This window comes from Strigops habroptila (assembly GCF_004027225.2).
Source record: "Strigops habroptila isolate Jane chromosome 13 unlocalized genomic scaffold, bStrHab1.2.pri S16, whole genome shotgun sequence".
NCBI classification, from domain to species: Eukaryota; Metazoa; Chordata; class Aves; order Psittaciformes; family Psittacidae; genus Strigops; species Strigops habroptila.
In genome coordinates this window covers 8,992,138-9,010,733 of record NW_022651054.1, presented here as the reverse complement: position 1 = coordinate 9,010,733, position 18,596 = coordinate 8,992,138, and the positions used below count along the sequence as shown (strand labels likewise).

The following is an 18,596-nucleotide window of genomic DNA, read 5'->3' as shown; positions in this document are numbered from 1 at the left end:
CTTGACGTGGCCTTCTTGTGTATGATTTTTAGCTCTTACACCTTTTCTCCTCAAGCTTAGGTTGTCATCTTGGGCATTTAAGACTTCCTATTTCTGGGGCCTTTTTGTACTGTACTTTGATTTTATTGCTAGATGTGAGTGAAGAATAATAGCCAGGAGCAGAGCATGGCAGAGACTTCCTTAGTATATTGTCAGAAATTCTGTATTATTTTCCTAATAGATTCTCCGTGTTTAAGACTAAATATGTGCTTGATGGGTCTTTACTTTTTGATCTTTCATCTCCTGCCTTCTTGCTCATTCACTTCGGGTTTAAAGGTTCCTGTGTACTTTCTGGTACTGTCAACTGCCCTAAATAAAACTTGTCATGTACCTTTCCCTCCTATTCCAGATCCTAAATACAAATACTGTGCGGGATTTGTGGTTACTTTGGTTGTAAAGGCCTTTTCCCTTGCTCAAAAAGTGTAATTATACATCTGACCTCTTTCTTTTCTCGGAGTGTTGTATCAGTTCAGAGGTGATGTTTCTGTTCTCCACCTATGACTAATGAATACAACAATTTTGTGTACAAGACTTTGCCCACTTCTCGTTGAATATCCTTTTGAGTTGTTCTGTTATTTTAATGACACAGTCCAGCGCATGAATGTTTGGCTTGTTAGTTCTTAGTGTGTCACAGTCACCGAGTCATGAGCATGTTACTTCCACTAATTATTAGTTTGATTAGTTCCTCTCTTCAGTTTGGCTGCAGTCACTGCAGGAGCTTCTCTGGAGCAGTGGCTGTTGGAAGGGACAGTGGTCGTGACAAAAGTAGTCACTTTTGGAGCTAAGTGTCACTCTGGAGCTATGTCAGACTTTAGGGCAGCTCCTTACTCATCTCCATTGGTCAGTAATGCTTAATGCATGAGTTTATTGAAGGACCAGCTTTCTCAATGTATGGTATGTAGCAGCACCATACCTTACACTTACTCATCATCTTTGTGCAGATAATTTACCTTCTTTCCTGTATCCTTGTTCTCCTGCTTTTTTCTTGTCCAGTAGTGGGTCAGGCTGGGGAACAGCTTGGTTTTTAATCATAGAATCATAGAATAGTTAGGGTTGGAAAGGACCTGAAGATCATTTAGTTCCAACCCCCTGCCATGGGCAGGGACACCTCGCACTAAACCATGTCACCCAAGACTCCATCCAGCCTGGCCTTGGACACTTCCAGGAACGGAGCATTCACAACTTCCTTGGGCAACCCATTCCAGCGCCTCACCACCCTCGCAGTAAAGAACTTCCTCCTTATATCTAACCTGAACTTCCCCTAAACTTCTAACTTAAACTTTTTAAGATTATTCCCACAGAATCTTCCAGTTTCCTCTTGGATTTTTCTGTTTGTATTTGACTTTATTTTCTACCTTAGGTCCTTCCTGCTGGCTCCAGTTTTGCCAGGCTCATACTTGCTCAAGTAAGAGTCAGACCCATGGGCTTTGGGTTGGAGCTCTGGGGTGGGCATGTGTCCTGGCCTCCTCCTGCACTCCAGGGAATTCATTTGCAAGCTTAATTTAAACATTGTCATTATTTTTTACTGATTGGTCAGAAAGACTTTGAATTCCTTCCTTTCAGGCCTCCCTTCTAAGACTGTGTGTGATACTGCTACTTCTTAATCACTCCTTTTCTCGAGGGTAATTATCTATATTGTGAGCTTTAGTAGCTTATTTCTGAGTTATTTATGCTGAAGCCAAAATAGCCGATTTGCTTACGTTTACTATATTTATTGTTCTGGGGTGAAATTGCTTAGGGGTCAAGAAAAGGTTTCTTTAAACTCAAGTCCCATTAGGATATCTGCCTAAATTTATTTTCTTATGGGCGGCTGGAGTTTCCCACTATTTCTGCCTCTAGATTTAATTGACTTTCCCCAGCTGGCTGCTCACTAACCTCTTTCTGGCCAGTGGTTTGTTGCATTATTCCCACAGATTCTTCCAGTTTTCTCTTGGATTTGACTTTATTTTCTACATTAGGTGTTCCCTACTGCCTCCAGTTTTGCCAGGTTCATTCTTGCTCCAATAAGAGTCACACTAATGCGATGTAGCAAAGGACAGGAGTTGGCCACGACTGTGAACTTAATGAATTGCATAAGAAAGGGGACAGAGGATTTCATTTTTTCCAGTTGCCTTCCTCATGGCTTTGCTAGCCTAAGGAATCACTAAATTTAGAGCTGACCTTCTTAATAAATGTACCAGAACTATCACACGCAAAGTCATTGAGGAGATGTTAGTGTTGAGTATGTCAGAGTATGGTTAGCACTTCTTGAGCATCCATGATATTGGTCTTTGAGAAATGAATGCTGGCTGTTCTTTAACTGTTCTGGTTTGATCCCGTGGGATGTTTTGTTTTAAACAGGAGAAATAAATGCTTTTTGGCACTAGAATGTCTTTCAGCTACATTGATAATGTGCTTTATTTGTGTTGAGTGGTAGGTTTGGTGTTTCTCGGGTGAGTGACATTGCAAAAATTGCTGGTGATTTAAACTTGTGTTTTCAGGAGTAGTGGTAGTGTTGGGTTTATTTGTGTTTGCTTATAACTGGCATATGTAACTTGTCAAAATAGATTTGGTTTGTTCAGAATATCTGTCTGTAGCACAGGAATGGGCTTACCCAGTTACTTTTCCCACTACTTACAGAACTTGAAAGATGATAGAAATAATCAGAAGTACAGAAGATTCTTTCCATTTTTTTTCAAATGGAAAACATGGGATAATTGTTGCACTGTTGGCTTTAGTGCTGGTGTGGATCATCCTAACAAATACTTACACCCAAGCCAGAAACATGGATTCTAGGCTTGTCAGTAGAGTTTTTGGGAATCTTAGCTTTCTGACCTTTTTTGCTGGTGACATTCCTGGAAAGTAAACATACATCCAAGCAGAACAGCTCAGCAGGATCACAAAGTGTGCGGGGGTAAGTAATGCAGGGAGCTGGTGATGGACAGTTTAGTGTCAGAATCTTGAGAGGAAATCAAAGAAAGCCACAGAGTCTACAAGTGCATGTATAAGAGAAACACAAGCAGCGCTCTAACATAAAAGTGTCTTCTGGAGGCTATTCGATGAAGAAGTAAAATACAAGAAAAAACAGGTAGAAAAGCAGAGAAAATGGGGGGAAAAAAATTCTGCAAAGAGTTTTTTCCAGGATAGAACCATTCATCAAAAATCTTTTTAAAAGAAATTGAGAAAGGAATCTGACTGGAATGACAGGCTTGCTCTTTGTCAGGTGAAGAAGAATATGTGTTGGGGAAGAAAAGTCTGTTTGAACATAGGGGCTCACACAGACAAAAAGCTGCCAGAGTTCATAATATCCAGGTGCAGATTCATCTTATCCTTACAGTCTATTCCTTCTAGATGTACATAGCTGAGGGAATGTGAAAGGTATCAAGGGGACAGCATTTGATGGTGATTCTTTGCTGTGAACTTCTGCTACCGAGGAGGATCTCAGCCCGTTCGCAGTAGGCAGTACTGTTGTTACACAGGTATATGTGGGATTTTAGACCACGTGCAGTGCTCCTTGCTGTCATAAGACAAGTTATGGAAGTGTCCAGCACGGCTGTAAGATCTCGCCTGCGTCAGGCTTTGGCAGCAGAAGGGGCTCCTGACATGGAAGTGTGGTGATCTTGTCTTTTCTCTTCCCCTGGGGACCAGCAGAAAGCAGAGGAGCATCTCATGAACATAAGCTTGGGGCTGAAAAACGATGTAGAAACGAGCAGTGTCTCAGTGGGGCTTTCTATGCCCCACAGTTCCCCTCTACAATCCAGTTTTCTCAACCCATTCCAGGTGTCTTTGTTCTGCTTGTAGTTGGCACTGTTTCAGGATGGTTCCTTTTTAGATCAGTTTGTGACAGCATTTTGGATTTTTTTCTGAATATTAAAGATTTTTCTACTAGTCTCTTGTAGAATGCCATTCATCTGCACCTCCCCTTTCCTTAATGACAGGTAGTTCTAATGGATCCAGTGTGGAGAACAAGGGTACCAAAAGGAATGATTTTAAGATTATTAAGATAAAGGCAGGTTCATTACTGTGCCAGCGTTTTTCCATCTACTAAATGGTAAAAGTAAGTTAGTAGGATCCCAGGGGAGGTGTTCCCCAGTGCCTCTTGCCCCTTTTGCAGGGCATGGGAGAAGCTGAATGCCCCTTGCTGCATCTCCAGGTTTTTCTTGTTTCATTTCTGGGATTTTTTTCCCCCTTAATTACTACTTTAGGACGATTTCCAAATGGCAGAACTGGGAAGAGAAAAAGTAACATGTTGTTAGCTTGGTTGGGAGAGGCTTACCCAAGTACGCAAGTAGTTTGTGGGATGTGGTTTCACATGAGTCAAGTGACTAAAATTGCTGTCCGTTTGGAGAGGCTTGGAGGTGCTGATAGACTTTCCATTGTGATAGTCACCTAAATACAACTGTCTTCACACTATCTGCTGTGGTGTAATTGAGCATGGACAGGAAGCTGATTTTTAGCTGATCAAGGAAACCATCTTATTCCGTGAGCAGAGAGTAATTGGTCTTCCATGTGTGCAATGCAGCACACTTGAGAGTTGCTCTGCTGTTGTCAGAACAAGAAGAAAGGGTCAACTGGGAGGACCAGAGCCTAGGTTAAAGGAGGGTTTAAGGAACATCCACAGCACTTGGTGCCTTGTGAGGGTATTTTTTTAGTTGGAAAGCAGTAAACCTCATCTTGTAGTTCTGACAAGCTTGCTGGAAGGAGAAATTGAGTGCAGTGATCAAGAACGTACTTTCCCAGTGATCATGAAGAACCTTATGAACATGTGTCCCTGCGTTTGCCGAGATGTGCAGAAGGGTGGATAGAAGATGATCCTGAATCTGGCAGTATTGCACTGGCTGTGGACACCCTGAATTTCAGATAAGCCTAAAGAGCTTCTTCTGCCTGTGCCCTTACAGAAAGGACCTGCCCCAGCAGGCTGGCTGGCACCTGGCTTGTGATGAACAGCAAATAAAGTGATGGGATGTATGGTAGGCGATCTCCGTCTGCCCTTTATCTTTATGGATGAGGTAACTCCATGTATAGAATTCATCAGGATAAAACTTTAAAGGCTGATTTATATGCAGATCACAAAATAAGTCAAGGGTAGTAGCATCATTCTTAAAGTCACATATATCAGCACTGCCTGGTGTGACAAGTGTTCATTTCATGCCCCATCCCTGGCAGTGTTCAAGGCCAGGTTGACAGGGGTTGGAGCGACCTGCTCTAGTGGAAGGTGTCCCTGCCCGTGGCAGGGGGTTGGAACTGGATGAGCTTTAAGGTCCCTTCCAACCCAAACCAGTCTGTGATTCTTCTGATGCTGGGCCTTCATCATCTGTCCTGATATTTCCCCACCAACTGTACAGCCCTTCCGCTTCCAATACCAGGTTAGAGTCAAATCACCACACTTACATCCCCACGGGATTGAGGGTGGGTGTTGCAACATCCCGTTGTTGCCTGAAGAGAGTATTTTACTCACAGACCAAGTATCTTACAGTCACATAACACCAGAGCTCAGCCTCCTGTGCTGGGCAGGGCAGCCTTGGGCACGTGGGGATGTGCCTGTTGTACCTTGTGCTGCAAGAGCCTCTTTGGTGTCTCAAATATACGTCAGAGAAGCAGCTTCCTCTCCCCAGCACGCAGTATTATGCGATACTGGAAGTTCAGCTGCGGTTTCTTCTGCATGGTTTATAACCAAACAGCTCGTATGTGCTGATATTTCTGGTTGGTATGCTAGAAAACTTTTATTTAAGTTTGGTTTGGGATTTTTTTCCCCCTAAAAATGCATGGAATAGTGACTACTTCACATTTTGCATACAAGCAGAAACTTGCATTCTATAATTTTGCTTCCTTTTTTTTACCTTACAGGCTTTTATTCAGAGTTTATCAAAAATGGGGAGTGATTTGTCTGCTACTTCCAAAAAAATCGTGTTTTCAGGTCAAGCATTCAATGCTGTGGAGATGTTTAAAAGTCAGTAGTTTAAGTATTCTCACCATTTCAATCTCACTTTAGACATAATTGCAAGTAAAAGACAAAAATAAATGAGAAGTCAGTTATTTCGTTCGTTCCTTTTTACCATGTTTATGATAGTGGTGGAAATTTTCAGGGTCAACTGGAAGCCATTCCAGAAATTTCTAATAGTGTGTTGAGGGGGTAGTTTAATCTCAGCTTCATACGCTCCCCAGATCAGAGCTGGATGCAAGTAAGAGAAAATCCCCTTTCCCTGTTTTAACAGTTGCATGATGACACTCGTTCCCCATCTATTTGATGCTCTTGCATTAGATCCTGCCAGAGGAAATGACATTAAAATCTAGCACCCATTTGCGCTACATGAAATACAGATGCTCTTCAAAAATCCAAGTATCAGCTTCCAAATGAAGTTGTGTTGTGGTGGGCTGTTGGGTTTTGGTGTTGGGGGTTTTTTTGTTGGTTATTTGACTTGTGGCTTCAAGAAAGACCTGCAAAGGACCAGTTTCTGGGTTGAATATTCATTTTCTATCTTTGCTGTTCGAGTGTGCACCTCTACTGATTGTAGATGCTATAACTGGTCTCCTGGTTGGTTTGTTTTTAAAGTGTCGTGTATAGTCTACCAGGGAAACCTCTGTTCTATCAGTGTAACCTCCATTTGATACTAAAGAGAAGTTTTTATAGGTTTCACTGTGGTAAGTGTGTTGTATAGCAGATGACTATAACATAAACCAAGTTTTATGTCTCATATTCCAAATAATCTGTTATTTATAATTCAGTAACAGAGGGCAGCACTGCTGTCAGCCTCATTAGCCATTGTAGGAGGCCTTGTAGTGCCTCTTGGTACCCAGGGAAATGGAGAGAGACACAGGATGATGGATGCATAAATTTGTTTGTTGTTTCCATGATGTGCTCACATGGTGTTTGTTTAACTCTGGTTATAATATTCTTGTGTGTAGAAGCTGAAGGATGTTGAATATGTTGATTCCTTGAAACTTCATTTGTACGGACAAAGTGTGCTGCTTTTTAATGCTAATGCTCTACAAGCAAGCCTGTGTTGTAATCTGGTGCCTGCAAACTTTTGAACCATCTTAAGGAACTGCAAATGCTTTGAAGCATCTCATGGTTAGTGTAACTGAATGCCTTCTAGTCACCAGGTTGGTCTGGACGTGAACTGGAGAAATAATATGATGGATAGGTGGAAATCTCAGCGAGAATGTTTCCTTCTCCTTTGCAGGGAAGGCTTAGTACACTCTCTTCTTAGTACATCGGTTTATTTCATGAGAACAGTTATATCTGACGGCTGTCAGTGTCATAGGTTTTACTGTAGTGAGAACAGATTTTAGTTTCTCTGAGGTCTCCTGGCATAAGGCTCAAACATGCACGTTAAATATGGCAACTGACCATTTAGAGCTTTGCTTGTTCTGCTCCGCAGGATCCCAGGGGATGTTAGTCACAGGGGTGGGTCTTACTTCAGCTGGAGATGACATGGCAGCGAGGCAGAAAACTCAGAAGAGAACAGGTCTTGTCCCGTCCTCATCTTCAGCTTCCTTATGTCAGTGGTTCAAGGTGTGTGTGTGTGTACATTTAATATAGCTGTAATTACAGGGAATGTAACATCTTATTGATTCATAGACTTCTGTGGATGTGTGCATGTGGATTCTACTAACTGCTAGTTGTTCAGATGAAAGTAATTTCATAAAACATTTTGGCCTGTATTCAGTGTTATTTACACTAGGAATGGTTGCTACTAGCTAAATGTAGTTAGTTCAGCTTGTATGGAAATAGAACTGGTCCAGTCTGTGCTTTGGTCATAGAATGCTAGAATAGTTTGGGTTGGAAGGGACTTTAAAGCTCATCTAGTTCCAACCCCCTGCCATGGGCAGGGGCACCTTCCACTAGTCATTCTCTAGTTTACTTTGAATCATTTTCATATTCCTCCATCACCTTGTTGGTTGTGAGTGGAATTGATGTAAGTACCAGCAGTCGTGTTTATGCAATGCAATATTCTCTTTTTGTGTGAGTGACAACTAGGAAAAAATGTGGAATTTATTTCATCTAATTTTAGCAGCCTGAAAGGTGGCTTGTAGGTAGACTGCAGAGACACGAGCGCAGGCAGGGGATGCCGATGCCTGGTGCAGTGCCTGTCTCCTGGCCACAACCAGGATCTAGCCGCCTGATCCGAGCTAAGGTGAGATGATCCATCCATGCATCCACTGGGAACAATTGTGTTTAATAGTATAGCTGCACCAATCCAAAAAACTGTAGTAGAGACTGCATTGGTGGAAGAATGTGAAATACATCAGTGCAACCTGACTGTAATTTAGAAACCCAGCTGCCTGCTGGTATATGATTTGATTTTCAGTGCAGTTTAATGCAGGGTTTTGGGTGGTATTTAATCTTAACTCACCTGTATTTTTAATACATTTAAAATAATGCAATAACCACGTTGCATGCCACTTCTCCTAACTTCACTTCCATTTCCCCAGAGCATCCAGGTGTCATTATTGCAGGCAGAGCATCACGGCTGCTGGCACTGTCGGGCTTTGGCAGGCAGCACGTGTTGTCTGGGTAAAGAGAAGACCAAAGGAATTTAATATTGGAGCATCCATAAAAAATGGGAGCACTTTATTAAGCAAGGCTGCATAAAGCTTTCTTATGGATGGAATTTACATTAATGCATTTTATTGTTCCATCTAAGCAGATCAAATGATAAGCGTAGTGTCATGCTCATGTCTGTGACTATCCCGTTAAATAGGTTTTAATACTTAATGGTTTTATTCTCATTCATTTCAAAGCAGCAATTATTTTCAAGAATAAAGATAATTAAATTTGTCTCTGCTCTCAGGATTAAAGGTGGGGGGGGGAAAGCTGTATTTTAAGGTGTATCACAGTGGATGAGGAGTTCTCTGCTTTGCCATTCCAAGCCTGGCAGCGCGGTAGCCGGTCCCGTACCACTCTTGCGTGTACGGTTAAGGAGCCTGGGAAGAGTTTTAGCAGCAGTGAGAAGTGCTGCCTGTTGATGACATTTCAGAGGCATGCTCCGAGATGATGCCAAGAGCGAGTCTGGTGGCTGGTTTGGCATTGGGGGTAGGTGGGGAGCTGTAATCCATCTCAGCTGCGTGCGCTGGGGGTTTCCTGCTCGCCCTGGCTCCCACTCGCACGCTCACTCCCGGGGACATGTGACTTTGGGCCATATTAGCAGGTTTATCCAAGCCTAGCCCCTCTGACTAACAGATGTAGGGAAAAGGGCATTCTGGGATTGCAGCAGTTGCTTTTGAACAACAATGTCCTTTTTGTAAGAATCTGATGCTTCTTAAAAGATGGAACATGACATCATTACTGTCGATCCAAGAAGCATTCCTTCAATAATACTGAGCGTGCTCTGGTTATCAGCTCCCTTCCCCCAGCCCCTCTCTCGCGCTTTTCTGACTGATGCTTTTTGTCTATTGTTTCGTCGAGGGCTGTAAATGTGAAACAGTTGTCTTTCAGTCTTATGTGCTTGTTAGAGCTGGAATCAAGTGGAATATTGTTGGCTTGTTTGAAAGAAAAAATAACAAAACCCACCACTTTTCTTTCCAGTCTTCATAAATGCAGCGTGTGCTTCAGGTACAGGCTGAATTGGAGCTAATTATTTCCCTTCCCACACGGTATTAGTTACTGCGTTATGCAACGGAAGGTGGAGATATCCCAGTCCTGTTCCTGTGCATCTCAGCTTCATTGGCAGTTGGGAATGTCGTGTGCTGATGCCGCCTGCTTCGAAGGCTCCTATAAATGATCCTGTGTCGAGATGCAACGTTCCTGTGTGTGCTCACCAGTGCCGTATAGCAGAGTTGTGAACAGCTGCATATTTTATGTGTGTGTATATATGTATTGGCCTACCACTGGGATTTTAAAGGATTCGGGAAAACTGGAGACTCTTGCAGACTTTACAGCTAGGTATGTCTTGGCTGTCCCTCGCCACATCGTGCTCTCCTCATAGTTATTTGAACTAACAAGGAGCAGGCAGTCTTTGGCACTTCCACATGCTGCAACTGTCTAGAGAAGAGTACTACAGAGCATAAACGTGCAGGAGTATGTCTTTTTCCATCCTTATAGGAGTTGCTCCACGGGGAGGGGAAAACAAATGATTCATTGATGGTCTAGAGGGTTGGAGAAAGGTGGAGTTTATAGAGTCCAGAAAAGGAGGACTTTGGACAGGGATGGACAGGGATAAGGCCTTTCTGATACCTTGGTGAAACTCAGGTTTGTTGTATTTGTTTTCTGGTTTTTAGAAAAACAAATTTGAGCTATGAAATGTGAATTTAAAAAAGCACCAGTCTTGGCCAGACAGGGATTTTTGGGAAGAAGTGAGCTGTGTCATTAGCTGTTTGCCAGTGACACAGAATGGTTTTATTGGTATTTGCAGGGAATTGAGAGGAAATCCCAATATCCAGTCCCTTCCTTTAGCTGTGTGTGGGGAGAAAAGTGCATTTTACTTGTAATGCTTGTTTAGCTTCAGCAGTTGTGATGATACAGTATGATTTTAGCACCACTTGAAGGTATACTTCGTATTCTGGATAGATTCTAAGGCACATTTTGGGTAAATGAAGGCAAATTTATGGTGCAAACAGGAAGGATTTTGTACATTCCCAGTGGTGTCTGAAGCTGCAAGTTCCTCTGAATAAAGTGTTTGCCAGTGGACTCTGGTAAAGGCTGTATCATGTACTATCATGATTAAAATGGATGTTTACTCTGCTGAAGCAGAGTAGAAGGACATGTCATGTGTGGAACGGGGTGTCTCCTGTTCTGGGTGCTGTTCCTCTAAAGAAGGGGGTTCCAAATCAGGCTCTGCAGAACAGGCACTTTACTATAGAGAGAATGAATTTAGATAAGAGGAAAAAACACAAAAAGGACCATGACTGACTTAGTTGTGGAAGGAGAAGCTTTAGAGGTGTCTCTGTGTACATGCTAAAATGAATAAAGAATTGATCACTGGCTGCTTCATAACTGCAGTGCAATTGTAAAAGTAAAAATGTAAATACAGATCAGTAAATGGCAGTGGTGGTTCATACACTTCATCCTAGTACCATGTATCTTGTCTTGCAAAGACCATAATAGATAGATATATAGATAGAGATGTGCAATTGTGTCATCCACTTTAAGACATAGTGGATGTAACTCTTCGGAGGGAGGGTGTCAAGGTAATATGGGCTCACTAGTGACAAACTGGTTCTCATAATTCTGGTGACTGCTCTGCAGGGGACTGAGCAGATGCTGGAGCAAGGAATGTGTCTCACTTTGTGTTTTCACTTTGGTTTGTGTTCTGTAGAAATGCTTGACCGGTGTCACAGTGGGACTGTGACATTATCCCAGCAGATAGGTTGTGTTCTTTCACGCAACAGGGATGCATGCTCTGGAAGAAGTGGAAGCTGTTCTGCTGTAGCTTTGTTTCTGACTCTTTGAGAGGAGGGTAATCAGTGAAGGATTGCAATCTTTTTTCTTGCAGTAATCCATGCTGAAGAGGCTCCATTCATACAGATGAACCAAGGGTTGAGGCAGCACTTTAAACCCAGATAGTCGGTCGGCTAACTGCCCAGCAGGATGCCATCAACCAGCCGAGCGGGCAGCCTGAAGGACCCAGAAATTGCAGAGCTCTTCTTTAAAGAAGATCCAGAAAAGCTCTTCACAGATCTCCGAGAGATTGGCCATGGAAGCTTCGGAGCAGTTTATTTTGTAAGTAGCTTTGTGACTTGTGAGTTTTGGCTGAATGTCTTCTTATCTTTAAACTGTGGATGTAGACTGGTTTTGAACATATTCAGGAAGAGAAACTACTGTGAATCTTTTATATGTATGGTGGTGTGTTGTCTGTACAGTCTCAGTCTGTTCAGACTTGCAGTAGCTGTAAGGTGTTTGCATATGCACTGAAAAGAAAAACTAGGAACATGGCCCTTGCCCAGTGCATTTAGGTGCATCATTATGTTACAAGCAGGGATTTATCTGCTAATTCAGATATCACTTCTCCATCAATTCTGACTGGCAATGCCATTCTCTTGGTCTGATCATCTCCTTATCTCTTAAGTTCTCTCTCCCTTTGCGCATACCCTCAGGCTCCCTTAAAGCCATTCTTTGTGTTTGACACCTAAGTGTCGGTGCTCTTGTTGTCATTTGCCCTGTCACATCTTTCCCTACTTCAGGCAAGAATCCCAGTATTCATCTGCACGAGACTTTTGACGTGAACATCTGGACAGCAGAATTTTTCCCAGCTGATATAGTTCAACTGGAGGTGGGGTGTCTCATGGTAGCCTCATTTACAGGTTGCTGTATGTTAACCAAAGTGCATCCTCTGAGACCTTCATTTAAAACCCCCCATTTTCCTCAGAAAACCTTTTCACATTTATAATTATAGGAGGTGTGGCCAAACCTGCCAATTCTCCTTCAGAAAGCCATTTGTGTCAGTATTTTATGAGATGCCTATTCATTGTTAATAATTGCAGCAGACCATGTTGGGAACCTTCCAGCACAAATCTAATGCAGCACAGATGAACTAATTAGGAAAAGCTTCTTAATTTTGTTCCCTGCTTAAAACTATGAGCTGCCACTGTCTGGGAACGGGTCTGGGGGAGGAAGTGTTTCCTAAGGAAGCAGTACTCACCTTGTGGCCTTTACTTCATCTCATTCACTCACTTTGGTTAAAGAGTGGATATAAAAAGGACATCACACTACTCCAGCCCGTCTGGGGGCTTTATTTTTGTCAAGTGAGAGTTTCCAACAAGCACATACACTGCTGCTATTTCCGTGTTATGAAGTTGTAGCCTATAAGTTTTGTGTTGTATTATGGTACCTTTTTACTACTAGCAGGCCTGAGGTCTTGAATCTGAAACTGTTTCATGTAGTGTACTGCATAGCTCAAACAGAAGCCCAAAAGATGAGAAAGGCAAAGTGGAGGGAGAAATTTAGTGTGAATTAAATAAACATAAAGAACTAAAGTAAAGGAGTGTGTGTCTTGGATCCTTTATTCCTCTGTAAAGCTAGAGAGAAAACCTCCTCTTAAGTTTCTTTAACAAGATTTTGATTCTGCTAATGCAAACAATGAAACTTTCTCTAATCAATGTAATTAGTACTGGATTATAGTTAATAACTGCTTAAAAGCATATTACCAAAGCTGATGACACACTCCACCTTTTCTTTGCTCATGCTTTGATTTTATCACTGCTGAAGTTACTCTGGTCACCAGATGTTGATCCTTTGCATGGAGTTTTTGGAGGAGAGTGGCATGTATGTGCATAAATGTCTGCCATGAAACAAGCCTCGTTCATTTGGATCTTTTAAACCTTGGAACATCTCCGTGGCTTTTGTTTAGGAACAGTCTTTTTTTTTCCAATTATTCCATATCACAAGGATACTAAAATGACAAACGAAATCCATGATTTTAACACTGATGGGCTGTCAGCTAGGATGGTTCTTTTGCTCCCAGCCTGGCTTCAGTGTTAAGCAAACTTGATTAGGGGTTGCTTGCTTGGGTCCTCTAATACATAGCACCCTCCCCACCAGGCTGCTTTCATTGCCTACAACCTGGACCAAAAATGTTGATGAGAAATAGATGCAGGAGTAATTAACAGGCATAAAAATCCACATAATCATGAGATCTCTCCCTGCCTTTTTAAATGCAGTTTAGTCTTCTCATGTTAGTTGTACCTACCTTCCTTTTCTTTTATCCCTGATCCCAAGAAGGGGTGATATGTTGTTTTACATGATAACTGACTAAGAGTGTTCACTCCTGTCTCTTTGTTTCTGTTACATCCCGCAGTGCAGAAAGTTTCTGTTTTCCCTTTCATAATTGACATGAATTTTGCTGGTTCACCTCATGGTTTTAGTTTCTTAGAAACTGCACATCTGGCACCTCTGAATCATTTTGGTATTATCCTTACCCTACTCTGCAGTGTAATAATAGCTTTCACTTGACACAGGAAACCTACTACACTGGAACACTGCAGATGGAGCAGAAGAATAACCCACTCCCTTTTGTTAGAGCTGTGCTCCTTCTGCTCTACTCTAGTATTTGGCTTGCCCGGTTTGTTGCAGTTCTTCACTGATTGGAATGTTTCAGAGATTGTCTCTAATTAGTAAAGATCTAGAAGTCAGAATTCTATTCTTCCTTTTTTTTGGGTCTCAAAACCCAAATACAGCCACCCCCCAATCTTAGTGTCAGGGAGACAGTAGGAAGGATCCTCTGAAACAGAAAGGAGAAATACTATTGGTTCAAGCTCATCATAACTGGTTGAAGTAAAGGCTGTCAGGGAATTCTGGGAATCTCTAATGAATGGCAGAATTAAAACATGATGGAAGAACCTTTTTACAAAAGGCAGAGTCCTGGTACTTCATTAATCCATGTTCTGATAGGTTGTGCTTCATAGTACTAATATATCCAAAATCAGCATTTTCATCAGTCATCAGTGAATGCTGTGGTGCACATTATTCTGATTTATGTGGTCTGGCTTCATATCCAAGTTGATTATTCTTATCAGAGAGACTCTGGGGTGTTTTCCTCCCTCACCCTCCCAGCTGCTGAAATCCTTAACAGGGGAGAGGCTGAGGTCTGGTCTGGAGCCGTCCTCCCCACAAGGTGAAGCATCCCTGCCTCTTCTCCTGCCAGGGGGAATGAGCCATTGCCTTGGTGCTTGGTGCTGTCCCCCCACCTTTCCTTTAAGACACAATAGCTGATCTGTGGGAGCACTGGGGAGAAAGGTACCTGTGTCCAGAGCAGGTACCTCCTGTGCAGCTTTGCTTGTTTGGAATGGAACAAGGGGGCTGAGTCTTGCTTCTTTTTTATCTGGTATGGACCTGAGCAGGGAGAGAAGTTGATTTAGGGAAATTCAGTTCTACTTGAGTCAGAGCTGCTTTTATAAGCTATGATTTCTAGTTTAGAAGTGACAATACGTGACTGCTGCAGAAACCTGCTAGGTGCTGAGCACAGAGAAATGTCATACCTTGTCTCACGAACAGGAGGGTGAGCTTCAACTTCTAATAGATGCAGCAGGCACACCCCTTGGAAGATATTTTAGTTTAACTCTCTGCAAAAGTTAACTGATGGGTAAAGATTGGGTTTTTTATGAGTATATTTGGTTTACATCTTATGGGAAATCGTGGTCTGAAGAAACTGATGCATCCTGTTTTCCCGTTACAGGCACGTGATGTGCGCACCAATGAAGTGGTGGCCATCAAGAAAATGTCATATAGTGGGAAGCAGTCCAATGAGGTATGTAGAACATGTTGCATGTTAAATCTTGACCATTGCCACTACTCATTATATAGGATTATTTTAATTGGCTTGGATTACAGCAGGAGAAATCTTTCCTTTAATTGTACAGGTGAATGAGGGTACAGTGAAAACAAATCAGTTTACTGTGCACAGTGTATTTCTGCTTAATCTGCTCCTGGAAAAGATGGGTAGGACTCTTTTCTTCCAGACACAAAGAGCTCTTTTATGGGACCACATAAATGTGTAGAAAGCAAAAAAGAAAATTAAAACTGGTAGGGTTGTATGTTAGCATGTCTATTTGCCCTCAAATGTTCCATTTGAAATGTCATTCAAAGTAACCACATTGCTTATTGGACAAAGAAATAATAGCAGCGGATGCAGTGGTGAAAGATTCCAAGGGAATCCTGCATGTACAAAGTAGTAAGGCAGAATGCATCCTTCCCTGGAATGATTGTGCTGATGAGGAGCTAAAACAAAAGCAAACCAGCAGTGAATGAATGAGTGTGAAAATCTGAGCAGCAGCATAATTACGGAAGAGCTGCCAGAGCCAGGGATTAAGGCAGTCTTTGCAGAGAGGTCTGCAGAAGTAGGCCTCTGAGATTTAAGCATTAAGTGTTTTCATGGCCACCCCAGTTGTGTGTTTTTTCCCTGCGACACTTAACAGAGATAATTGATTTTATACTTGAAATGTTTAAGTGCTAATACAGATTCTTGAAAAGCCCAACATGACATGAGCAGCCGATTTGATGTTATTTCTGGTAAACGACATCTATCAAATCATGGTGTGATGTTTTCCCCCAGAAGTAGTTATTGTAAGCCTCTTGTTCAAGGCATTTATGGTTCCCTCCCTCCATTCTCTCTCTTCCAGTCTTAGAAGCAGTCTTGCTCCGCTGAGTTTGACTAACAACTCGTTGTTTTCTGTGCCTGTCTTTTGTGTATTGATCATCTGCGCTACAAGGAGCTGAGCTATTCCTTCCTTTGTGTGTGTGTGTGTATCTGTGTAGGAGGTAGAGGTGGCAGTGTCTCTCCAGCAGTCCTAAATTCTAGCTTCCCAGTTAAATTTGCTGTGCGTGCTTCTATTTTGTCACTGCGGTGACTTGTTTAACTGTGTACTGATGAAAGAATAATTTGTACTTACTACTTGTCCTACTGTTTTAATTACTGTGAGCTATAAATACTCTATTCACATGAATGAAACAAACTGTGCATGCTTCAGAAATAGCTTTTGTTTGTCTTCAGTGCGTATGTTTCTTTATTTTGAAGAAAGCAATAAGACCAGGAATGAGATACTTTCTATTTTACCTCTATATTTATTTGTTTTGTTCAGAAGTTTGCTAGAGTTATGAACTAGCCTATGTAAAGAAATTGATTAAGGGCATTCTGGTGTCATTTATATTTACTTTGGCTTCCTAATAAGATTTTATCATTGCTGGGAACAATTACTCTCGAAGGATATATTTTATAGCAAAAGTAAGTTGAAAACCTTTGAAATATGTGGTACTGTGTACTTTGAAATATGTGGTACTGTGATGTTAAGTACACATCTTAATGTGATCCTGGAGGGGGTTTTTTATGCAGGAAATCATGAATACATCATGATTAATATATCACTTCTCTCTTCCCAATAGAGAAGGTTAGCGTGGTGCATTCTTGGTTGGCTTTTATTGCTTAGTACCTCAAAGCCTTTGGGGCTAAAAGTAAAAGGCAACTAAGTTGTTCTTGTACTGGAACAAGATGTCAGTGAGAGAGTTCACATTAGAATAGCTGCACTAATGTAGTTTTAGTGACATTTCTGGTGTTCAGCAATGCTTAGTCAATTGGCTGCCTCAGTTGTGGCCACCATGTTCCCTGGTTTCATTTGTTTCTCTAACCCTAAAACGTTTATTGAGGAGGATTTGGGTTTTGCACATGTTTTCTAAAGCATTTGGGTGTATGGGACCCCTGTCCATCTGTGGGTCCTAGTCACATACAAGGAAGTGTGTGCTGAGAGATTAACAGGATGTGGAAAACAGCTTTTGAACCTTTCAGAGTTGGTGGATGTGCGATGAATGGGAATACTTGGTGGTTTCCTCCAAGGAGAGTCACAGTGATGTCTGAGCACACATTGGAACATGACATTTTGGCCTCTTCTGTACTTCAGAGTTGCACTGGCAGAGCTCCCCATTTATAATCCTGGATTTTGTTTTATCTGTTTGCTCTTTTTCTCCTGCAGAACCATTCCCTTATCTTGTAGGTAACTCATTTTAAATCGGTCCTTTGACAAGACTAAACTAGTAATGGAGGAACATTATCAACAAAGTCAGATATTTGGCGACTGATAAATGGAGCCTCATCCAGTGTAATATAGTTACTAGTACAGATAGGTCTTTCTGTCTACAAGAGTTAAGGGAGAGACAGCTGATCCTGCTGAAGGACACTTATCATCCACATCTCTTTCAGGCTGGGATGTATGTTTGAATTGACAACAGAAATGGTATCCCTTAAAAAAGGAACGCTTCTTTTTTGAGGACTTGCTGAGATATTAAGTGTTTGCCAGTATAGCCTATGCATACATATAAAGTATTACATTGATGAGAGATCCTTATATACAGTCTAATCAATCAACAGCTTATTTTGTAGATGTGTTGAGGAGTTAAGCAGTGAACATCATGGTATTGATGTATATCTATTTTGATTTGGAGCTTTAAGATGATTTTGCCTCTTAAAATAATTAAATGACATACTGACTTAACAACAACCTGAAAAAAAAAAGGTAACAGTTGATAAAGTCTTTCTATTCCTTTTATTTTCTACAGAAATGGCAGGATATTATTAAGGAAGTCAAGTTCCTCCAAAAAATAAAACACCCTAACAGTATAGAATACAAAGGCTGCTATTTGCGGGAGCATACAGCATGGGTAAGCATCTGCTGCACTCTTCTCTTGTCTTCGTTAAGGGCACTTTAAAATATCTCCAGCTGGCTTTCGAGAGGCACCTGAACACTCGCATTGCACAGGCTCAGCTGAGGGTAACCCAGGACCTTATGGTTGCTCAGCAAAACCGAGTGTAGGTTTTGGAAAGAAGCTTTAGGGAAGTTTTCCCTTTCACTTGCAGAGTAAGAGGATTGTTTTTCTAGTATATTTAGCTTGATGGACTGAGTATTTGAAATTAATAAATAATAATAGTGTAATGATATAAATAAGTATATTTTGAGTCATTAGTATTTCTGTTTAACTAAATTCTACTGTTGTATAGTGTTTACTTCGTTGTCATTTCTGTGTTTTGTGTTCAGGTGACAAAAACAACTAGCTGGTTTTACCTCCTGGCTGTTACCTCCTAATTAATTACATACTTTCGATTTAAACAAACAAAACCCACTCACACACCCCAACTAAATTTGGGTTGAGATTG

The 18,596-nt window shown here is 41.6% G+C and overlaps 1 protein-coding gene across 3 annotated transcripts in view; it reads left to right on the top strand.

The window, feature by feature from the left end:
* TAOK1 (TAO kinase 1) overlaps positions 1 to 18,596 on the top strand; it is a 72,103-nt gene that overhangs the window by 19,677 nt on the left and 33,830 nt on the right. For 2 of the 3 annotated variants that reach the window (XM_030472265.1, XM_030472263.1), the window contains exons 2-4: positions 11,454 to 11,680; positions 15,132 to 15,203; positions 18,002 to 18,103. In XM_030472265.1, coding sequence (XP_030328125.1) covers positions 11,549 to 11,680; positions 15,132 to 15,203; positions 18,002 to 18,103 — 306 coding nt within the window. In that variant the 5' untranslated portion in view covers positions 11,454 to 11,548. The remainder of the gene's footprint in view (positions 1 to 11,453; positions 11,681 to 15,131; positions 15,204 to 18,001; positions 18,104 to 18,596) is intronic. The other variant, XM_030472264.1, reaches the window with a different exon arrangement.